The following is a 10,129-nucleotide window of genomic DNA, read 5'->3' as shown; positions in this document are numbered from 1 at the left end:
ACCTTCACTTGTAAATATCATAGCATTTCATGTTGTGTTTTGTTTTTGGTCTTGAATCCTCTTACAAATTTCTTTCACACAGAGGACTGTGTGATTTAAGTTTGGGGGAGGGTTTGAGATAGCATTTGACATTGTGTTTTGTTTTCTTATTTCAAATTTTTAGCATAATCATGTTAGTATTTGCATAGCATCTAAGGCATAGAAAACCCCTAAAAATTTAAAATTTTGCAAAAATCTTTATAAAAAAAAAAGAGTGTTCATGTAGTTTGCATTGCATAATAGCATCTTGTTTAGCATGTTTCATGTAGGACTGTTAATTATTTGCATTAGGGATCTATGATGAGTTTTGCCTTGTTAGCTTGTTTAATTCACTAAACTAGGATCAATGTCCAAGTTAATAGTACTTTGATGCTAGTTGAGTAGTTAGAAGCATAAGATTGAACCAAGCCTTGAATTCCTGCATTGCATTTGGTTTAAATTGAAGCATGTTGTGATTTGATGCCATTTCCTACTTATAAGAACTTAATATTGACTGTTAAATATCAATGTGTGCATTGCTTTAAACTCATGGATAGCATATACATATTTGGATCATCTTTCTCCTTTTTACCACTCTTGTTGATCCAAGTAGCTGATTGAATCATTAAAATCAGTTTCCAATACCCTTAACCAACCCTTCTTTCAAGCCATGTTTATTCTTGAGTGTGTAAGGCCTATTTTGGGATTGAGCTTGGTAGAAAGTGTTAGGTTTGAACTGACAAGAATAATGCCTTGTGTAGTTCTAGTTTGCATTTTCCAAACTAGATAGGACTAGGTGATTTCATTGTTGGGTTTGGGATTTGGTTGTTTGAAAAAGAAAGAAAAGAAAAGAGGAAAAGAGAAAGAAAAGGTTAGAGTCTTTAGGAGGGGAATGTGTTTAAGTAAAATCAAAGTCTAGTGAAAGAATGGGAAGTATGATATTGTTTAAAGATGGTTTCAGACAAAGAAAAGAAAGAAAGAAAAAGAAGAGTATAGCAAAATGCTTTTATGTCTTAAGAATAAGAAGAAAAGAAAACCATAGCAAATAAGTAAGAATCTCCCATTCCACTAGAAAGATCAAATAAGAAACCTCTCCTAAGACTTTAAAATCAAAAGAGAAAAGGGTGAAAGAGAAGAGAAGAAGTTAAAGGGTAGCACTAGGATCAATTGGGTTTAGATGGATAGGATAAACACTTTGGGTGCCTTTGGGTAGACAAGGTTTTGTTCTTGTATGTGTCTAATTGTTCTTACCTTTAGCATTCTTCTAAAGCTTAATCCATTTTTATGAGAGAACCTTGATATTGATAAGCCCCACTCTAAAGAGAGACCATCATTGTCTCTAAACCTTTTACTACCAAGCCAAATGAGTTTAAGCATTGCATAGAATTGATTAATGTTCTTGATTAATGAATGTTAAAGGAAATGGTTGATTTGAATGCATGTGGACATCTAAGGCTCAAATCAGTAAAGGTTGTGATATGCTTGTCTAAAATCTTTAAGTACAGCTCATTCAACTTGGATCATAGTACTAGTAACTTGGACATTGATTCTAGATGGTCTATATAGTTTACCCTCACCTACCTTCTTATGTCTTGTTCATTTGCTTAAGGGCAAGCAAAGACTAAGTTTGGGGGTGTTGATGTTCATATATTTTACCCTGTTTTCCCTTAATATATTCACATCTTTTGCATCTTTTACTATCCATTTTGACCATTATTGCACAGCTTTAGGACTGTTCTTGCATTAGAGTTTAGTTGCATTGCATTTGCATCTTTTCATGCATAAACAGGTGATTTTGGAGCTTAAGGAGCATGGAAGCAATGCTGAGGAGAAGTGAAGCAATCATGAGGAGAAAGCAAGAGAGTTAAGGCTGAAGAACCAAGGTCTGGAGTCCCACTCGACCAGACACTCGACCGTGTGTAGAGAGACTCGACCGAGTGGAAGGAGCATAAGAGGAGCCAACTCGACCGGTCACTCGACCGAGCACCGGGTCGAGTTGGCCGAGCCGCCTAGCTATTTTGTCTTTTAGCATTTTTAGGGCTTCCACTATTTTTTCTATTTAAAGGTCTTGTACCAGCAGCCACAAAAGAGTCCAGCTTTTTAGAGAGTCAAAACCCTAGTTTTTACCTTTTTGGGAATTATTCCTTTTGCACTTTTATATTTTAGATCTTGTACCTCCTTGAAGGAGAAAAATAAAGAATTCTTGGATTTTGTTGGTTCCATAACTTTCAAGATATTAAGAATTCGTGTTTGATTCCTTCTTCAATATTGTAGATCTTTGCTTTATCTATCTAATCATGAAAGTTTCATCATTTTCTGGGTTTATGACTTTGATGTTCATCATGTGTTCTTGTGAGTAGTTGCTTAGGATCTTGAGGATGGGTTAGGCTGGGTTGTGTTTGTGGTTTGCTTGATTTGGTCAAGATTGATTGTTGTAGATCTCTTCTAGGCTAGATGTTCTTAATGCTGATCCTATATCTGAGAGGGTAGAGTTTGATTTCAAGCCTCTTAGCATCACACCAATGTCTAAGGAGCATAGATAAGCCTAGATCTAGAGACTATCATTAGGCTGGCTAAGAGATTAGAAGTCTTGTTTGGTATTTGACATATTGCTTAATGCCTGCTTGTGTAGATTCTTTACTTTGTGAGAACAAGTCTAGAGATGCATGAGTTTGATTGTTTCTTGCCATGAGAGTGGATTAAACATGTCTTAGAAATATATGTCTAGAGATTAGCTCAAGTTGTTTGAGATTTGTTGACCAAGTTAGATAACCTCAATCATTAGTCCAGCCCATGAATCCCTCCTCATGGCCTTCCTTGTATATTGATTTCCTAGTTTAAATCCTGTTGTTTGATCGTTGTTTGATTTGCTTTTGTATTGCTCTGTTTTTCTTGCATTGCTCTGTTTTCCGGATTTGTCCAGCTCGACCCTGCACTCGATCTACACTCGATCGAGTGCTTGCTCGAGTTCATCCCCAGAACTTTTGTTTATGCTTTGTAGTTGTCCTGTCTTATCTCTTGTCTCATTCTAGTTGCATTTCTGTTGCATTTACTTAGTGTCTTGTTCATTACTTGCCTTACATTACTTGCATTATCATAGTTCTATTTCTGTTCTTGGTTCATCATAGCTTTGATTAGTCTGTTCTCTTTACATTTAGCATCTATCTTAGTAGTTTTTACTTTCTGCATTTTACATTCTACAATAGGATTGTTAGTGACAAACATCCTTTACATTTGGCTTGACTTAGACATTTATGCACATCCTGATTGCTTGCAAACACTCAGATTGGATTGACACCTCTTATACTACAATTGCATGAGGGGAATTGAAACACCTTGCTTGCATCCATTCATTCATATCTCACCATTCCATACATTCATCAACCACCACCCCAAAGATATGAGTTTCACTAGGATTTAAAACATCCAATAGGAATTCGACATCTCACTAATTAATATTTTATTAAAATATGATATTTTTCTATATTATTAAGATTTTTTTAAAAAGGAAAATTTAAAATCTATGGAAATAAAAAAAATATGTACAACATCCCACATCGGCTAGAAAAGATTCAGACAATGATTCAGAATCTTTATAAATAAGACTAATGCTTCTAACTACGAATGAGCAGGAAGCTTGATACATCAGGTGTCCAAATTTAAAAATTTTATTTGGTTTAATCCGCTTCTTTATTTGTGCAAATTAAAACTTTTAAAAGATTTCATTATAAATATTGGACTTTTAAAAGTTTTTAGCTTTTAAAAAGTTTAAAATAATATAAATATTGAAACTTTTAAAAGGTTCAAATATTATTAATATTTAAACTTTATAGAATGTTCAAAAATATTATCAATATTTAAAATTCATAGAAAGTTGAAAATATTATTAATATTTAAACTCTATAGAAGGTTTAAGTATCATTAATATTTAACTCTTAAAAAGCTTAAAAGTGTGTATAGTAATCATGGTGGTGGAGGAGCTAAGACAGGTCTGATCTGGGAAAGGAAAGGGGAAGAAAAGAAAGAAAGTGAAAGGAAGATGGAGATAAAGGTTGTGTGGAGGAACCAACTTTTGGGGCTCGCGGACGTCGGGTCTGACGTCTTTCCGATAAGGTAAAGATATCGACTTGATATCCAACAAGCCAAAGTCCACAGAAACTGACAAAGCTTCAATAGGAGTTAAACTCAAGGATTTGTGTATGTTACTCCCTGGCCAAGTAACTGCTGGAAAGTGGTACAATTTATGATAAGGAACATGGATAGTTCTGAGATAGATTATTGAGGGCGTTTTTTGGAAGTCGTAAGGATGTCCAATCGAGCTGAAGCTTTTCTGTGGCTTGACCGAATGTGAAATTTGAAGTATTAGATGAATCCACTTTGTTATTGTTGTAAACTATAACAATTATTGAAATTACACTAAACTAACATAAATATAGAATATCATTTAAGAGTGGAAAATTAAAATAACAATTACAGAATTGAAAAATAATATAAAAACTAAAAAACATAAAGAAATGGTAGGGAAATGATAAGATAATTTGTATGTGAGATTTTGTAAGGTTTTATAAGATAATTACAAAGTTTTACATTGTAATTTTGAAACAAAAAAGTTTAGGAGGGATCATATTTGAAAGGAGATATTGGAAAAGAGTTATTACTCAAAAAATCCCAAAAATGAATTCAAAAATTTTGAAAAATATCTATTTCTCTTTATTAAATGTACATTATTACTAACACCACTATATATCTAATAATATTTTCATTAATTGTATTTTAAGAACAACATAAATGATGCTTAAAATAAGCATTTGTGTTAAAAAAAAATGAAAACAAATACGTTATAATAATTTTGTATATTATATGTAAATGTATAGCTTTTTAAATGATTTTCAAATCTAATTTTTTTGTAAGACAATTCATATAACCATACCGGTGTTATGCGCGGGTTAATAACCTAGTCTTATGAAAAGTAATCAATTGCTTCTCAGATTAGTTTTATAATATTTATTATTATTATATATTGTCAATAATATGTAAATTTTATAGTAAAATATTATGCACAAATTTCATTGTTTCTTCACAGCCACGCCACCATGTGATGATGATAATGACGATGATTTTGGTTTTATCTTTTTTGACTCTTAAGACTTTGTGGCTATGAATAATACGAATAGCTAATAACTCTGATCGTCTCTGTTTCCTGAATCTGATCCCACATGCATTGCAAAGTGACTGAAAATTCCACCACAGAACAAAAATTAGAAAGAAAAAAAGACTTCTTAAATCATCTTAAGATAAAACAAAGTCAAGAATACAATGATTGAAGGTAGAAGAAAAGACCTTGGGACCAGTTGGTCCACCTCTCCACATTGGTGTCTTGGTGGTCTTGCAATCACTACAACACCTAGTTATCACCTTCTCTTCTTCAATTCTCGTTGACACGTAAGATGATGAACAAGATCGTAGTTGTCTTGGATCCATCAAACCAAAGGAACCAACCCTTCGCTTTCTAGAGCTCCTTTTTGACACAATAACAGTAGTGATCAAGAACTCTTCAATTCTCTTATATAACTCTTTCACTATAACTCCTAGAGGATTAATATGGAGAAACTATTGCAACACTGCTTCCTGTTTTTGTAGTATAAGTAGTCAAGAAAAGCTTAAGAAGAGCACCTTCAAAAAAACACTTCTCATACCAAGGTGAGTGTGGGTGGTAATGATTATACCTTTTTGGTAGATTGATAACACAAAACAAAACATCTGCCAAATCATTGTCGGGTGGAAAACCAAGTGGCAGTACGCACGACCGGGATTTAGGATTCTTTTTTCTAAAGAATTATGTGTGTGTGTGTATTCAGACGTAAGAAAGTAAAGGAAATCACAGATTTCTGCGAAGTTGTTCACATGAAGACAGAGAAAAAAGGAATGAAGCAAAAGCCACCAATGTTTTGACTTACTCATAGACTTCTTTTACTATGATTTATGAGTAGGAAGCCGGTCTTCTTCCCAGATCAATTCAAGGAAAAGCAAAAAGTACACCATTATTTAACGTGAAGAACAAGCACTATGGAAGAAAGTTACATATCTATACATCGCAATATTGCTATACGTTGAAAATCAAAATCTGAACATATAGGGATGCCCTGTGGTAACCCATTTTGATTGAGGCATCTACAAAAAGTAAAGTTCAAGATGATTATTTCAAATTAATTAGTATATATAAATAGCTTTATTGTCATTAAAAAATCATGGTACAGGCAATTTTTTTTTTTTTGTGTAACATATCACTTTGCACCACTAGAACAATCAATAGCCAAGATCCATTATTAAAAAGTTATGAAGGAAAAAAAAAACATATACACATATCCCTTTTATTTATAGTTTTATTATACACAGCTTTCGTGTACCGCAAGAAATATATGATTCTTATACTGCCATATTGATTTCAGGGAATCCAAAAAAAACTTCAAAGATATATAAAAATGTAAACTGTTTTAGTCATACATAGCCCATTTAAAGAAAATGAAATATCAAACATGATATACACAAAAACTAATCTCCGTAATGCAATGGCCGAGATCCATTTTTCTAACATTAATTCACAATTATACACACATTTTTTTAGTGCAGTGCAAGAAACCTTTTAGTCTAATACGGTAGGCAAGACTTCTTATGAGCCTTACCTCGGTTTCTGGCAGTTGTGTGTCTCCGGGCTTCCTTAAACGCTGCTTTAACCTTGAAAGCTGCCTTAACCTTACACCATCTGGCTCTCGGAGATCCCAAATTTACGTTTTCAAAATGAACATCGAACATTCCAGCTTCTTCTGTCCCAGACACGGTAAGACACATCGTTTCAATGGCTTGGTGCGTACCAGGTGACCAGTTCGAGGTCATGTCGTAATGCTGATGATAAGCAAACGCGTTCTCATCCTCCTCGTCGTTCTCGATACAACCTCTTGTCACTACAGTTTGCGATTTGCCGTGTACCGGATCCACTTCACTTACTTTCAAGCTGTTTCCCAAAGCCGGTAAGAACTTTTTGTCGATATGAAACGTCGCGGTTGATGAGTTATCGAAACTCATTAGCATATCAGCGTGGCCCGTTGAGCCTGAAGCTGTGTGGCAAACTGACATCGAAGAAGAGCTTGATGGATCCAAATTTCCTAAATATTTGGAAAAAAAGAACATTAATTAGTCTATATATAGTAAGGTAATAATATCAAAAGAGTACTTAAGACCACGACTATTATAAACTGTTTACCTTGAAAGTCGATGTGCTGTGATCCAGAACATGTTAAGCCAAATCCAGGATCTTGCAAGCACTGTAAGGACCTTTGTGGATGACCCACAAAAGTCCTATCCTTAACCGCTGTAATGCGGTTAATGTTTTGGTAAGCTTCAAGCTTTAATTGGTCCAAAATCGGTTGATATGCGGTTAGTTGATCGACGTTTTCGAAATCTTCGCCATTGAATGAGACTTGTATAAGTTCATAAACAGAGTTGAAGAGAAGAAATACGCCAGGAGCGTTTGCTTCGTAAATGTAACTCTCTGTTTCGTCCAAAACGCAATCCATTGCGTGTGATACAATTGCCTTCCATGTTTTCTTTGAGATCCCTCCACAAAGTATCTGTTAATTCGAAAAAGAATGGAAAAAAAAACAAATCAATTTTTTTTCATGGTTAGAAAAAATAATTCATTAAAATTCAGGTTAGGATTATAATCTTACGTTGTATAACGCATTTGGATCTACCGTATACCAACGGCGAAAATCTTTGACGGTATAAATCTTGTGTTCAGCCAAACGCGTCGCGGAAACGCCATCTTTCGCGATTTTCTCTAGTCTCCAAACATCGTCAAAGTGGCGAGGAGGATGATGTTTTTTATAAGCTGCATAAATAAGCAAAAAAGATTTAAAAAAAAAACGATTAATAATTTAACCCTAAACGTTTTAACCGCCATCGCAACCACTGACAAAACACAGTAAACGCTACTTACATTCCCCTCGTTGGTCTCTACATCCAAAAGCTTCGCTTCTGGCCTCCATCGCTCCATCTCCGGTCAACCTAGCACCTAACCGGAACTTTCTACTCCTAGTCCAGCTAGAATTATCAGAGAAAGCGACATCTCCGGTTATAACTCCAACGCCGTTTTTAAGCGTCACCGTTAAATCTCCGGTGAGCAACGGTCGTTTCCCTTCACGTTGCGTGAGAATATTCCGTTTGAATCCCTCGACGGTCCAACTTTCCTCCGAGAAGTCAGCGTTCAACGGCACGAGCTCGACCCGTGAAGACGAGAACGGTCCGGAACTGACTCGACTGTTGGTGGTGGCGTCCACGAGCTCGATCACTAACGGAGTACCGTCCTCAGCTTCGATCTTGGACCCCGTGAATATCGATGAAGGCGGCGAGTTTATAAATCGCAGCTTGAAACGTGGACGCGACGATGGCGTTTCAGAACGCGATCGCTCCATTGAGACCCGCGATGAAGCGAGGAAAGGTTGAAGAATGAGATTTGTCTCCTCTCGAACCTAATAAATCAATAGAGTTGAGAATAATCATTTACTAATTTGCATATAGTTTTGAATATAATCAAAGGAGCATATGAACGTTCATATGCATACAAAACGGTGCTACGTATGCGTGGTAAAAAAAATAGTGGTAAGGAAAAACAATAAATGAAATTTGTTAATTATTTATTAGTAGAAGATATCATATACAACACAATTAATTGCGTTTTCTATTTTTGTGATTGGTATGGCGTTGCACAAAGAGTTTTACCAATTTAACCAAACAAAAAAAAACGCATGTGGTTACATGATTTCGTTATATATCATATACTATAGTAATTAACTAGACTTAGCTTGGGACTAATTTGTTATACTATTGTAACTAGGGACCATTGTTGATTGAGAGGAGCCCACGAATATATAAAACAAAGACAATAGAAGTAGTCGGTCAAACTTGGTGGCTATATAGGCTAAGGAACATGTTAATTTAACTAATCTGATCCGTGGGCTAAGTAGATGGTTTAAACAAAGAAAATTTGTTAAACTAGATATGATTGGGAAAGCTCACAATTCTTCTGAGCATGTTCTCCATAAGAACCATGTAATGATTATTTGACTGGTCTCTCATCACTTGCTTCACAACTCTGTGGTTTACATGAGAAAATAAAATTAGAAACTTTGTCCGAAAAAATATGAAGATTAATTGTTCGGTAATTAAGATCAAGAACTTACTTCTTGAATGTTAGGTTACGAGCTCTTAAGCCACTGTAACCACCAACCCCATGAAAACTAGGGATGTTTCGAGTACTCTTCATTGAACACTTTAATAAGTTTCAGATTTGAAACTTCAAAAGACTTTTATAAGTCTTCTGTAAAAGAGAACTCTTCTTTTGTGTGTGTGTGTGTGTGAAAGAGAGAGAGAGATGAGATTGCGGAGGAGTGAACGATGAGATATATAAAGGCACTGAGTATTGACGAAGCAGTAGTCGTAATTTCTAGGAAGATTCGTTGCACTGCGGAGTTTAGAAGTGCTATTCATTAACCACGCTAGAGTTAGTTATATCGTTTTTTTAGTTAATTAATTGAATTTAAAAAAGATACTTGTACTTTTGACAAATAAAGTACTTATAAGATACTTGTGTAGTGTCATGTATGATCCATTATTTAATTGCTGTTTGGATCATTTCGTACAAATTAAAAGCAGCTTGTGTTTGTAATAATGTTGAAGAATATATATATTCGATCCTCCTAAACCTCTATATGTATGTATTTAAATCCAATTATAACTAGTGTTTAATTTTTTAGTCAGCTTCCTCTCGTATTGGAAAAAGTCGGATATAAAGTGGAGATATTTAATAATTTCAGTCTATGAAATTTTTTATTTCTTCCAACTTAAAAATTTGTATTAAAACTGATTCGTAATTTTGTGCTGATGTGGTATTAGGTATACACCATAAAAGTTTAGATATTGTTCTAATCACTTTTTGTTAAGTTTAAGTTTTGCAATTGAATCAGCAAACCTTTTTCATAAGCTAGCTAGATTAAAAACTTAAAGACTTCATTTGGTAAAGTAGACACTTTTTTAATAAATAATTTGAAAGTAG

The 10,129-nt window shown here is 34.5% G+C and overlaps 1 protein-coding gene across 1 annotated transcript; it reads right to left on the bottom strand.

The window, feature by feature from the left end:
- Positions 1 to 6,461: 6,461 nt before the first annotated feature.
- Positions 6,462 to 9,766, bottom strand: LOC104707001 (calmodulin-binding protein 60 G). Its single transcript, XM_087463102.1, has 6 exons — positions 9,258 to 9,766; positions 9,094 to 9,169; positions 8,015 to 8,546; positions 7,746 to 7,906; positions 7,280 to 7,646; positions 6,462 to 7,181 (listed from the first exon to the last, which is right to left on the bottom strand). The coding sequence occupies exons 1-6, from the start codon at positions 9,338 to 9,340 to the stop codon at positions 6,667 to 6,669; spliced, it is 1,734 nt and encodes a 577-aa protein (XP_087319228.1). The 5' UTR covers positions 9,341 to 9,766; the 3' UTR covers positions 6,462 to 6,666.
- Positions 9,767 to 10,129: the final 363 nt, after the last annotated feature.

Source organism: Camelina sativa, chromosome 8 (genome assembly GCF_030686135.1).
Source record: "Camelina sativa cultivar CO46 ecotype springtype chromosome 8, ASM3068613v1".
Taxonomy (NCBI): domain Eukaryota; kingdom Viridiplantae; phylum Streptophyta; class Magnoliopsida; order Brassicales; family Brassicaceae; genus Camelina; species Camelina sativa.
This window is presented reverse-complemented; position numbering and strand designations above follow the sequence as displayed.

What these genes read in the sequence shown, in the direction of transcription:
- LOC104707001 (XM_087463102.1), bottom strand. Translation starts at nt 9,340, where the DNA reads ATGAAGAGTACTCGAAACATCCCTAGTTTTCATGGGGTTGGTGGTTAC. An exon ending in CGTAACCTAACATTCAAGAA is followed by an intron (nt 9,170 to 9,257) that starts GTAAGTTCTTGA and finishes TGTAAACCACAG; the next exon opens with AGTTGTGAAGCAAGTGATGA. An exon ending in ATCCAAATGCGTTATACAAC is followed by an intron (nt 7,647 to 7,745) that starts GTAAGATTATAA and finishes TCGAATTAACAG; the next exon opens with ATACTTTGTGGAGGGATCTC.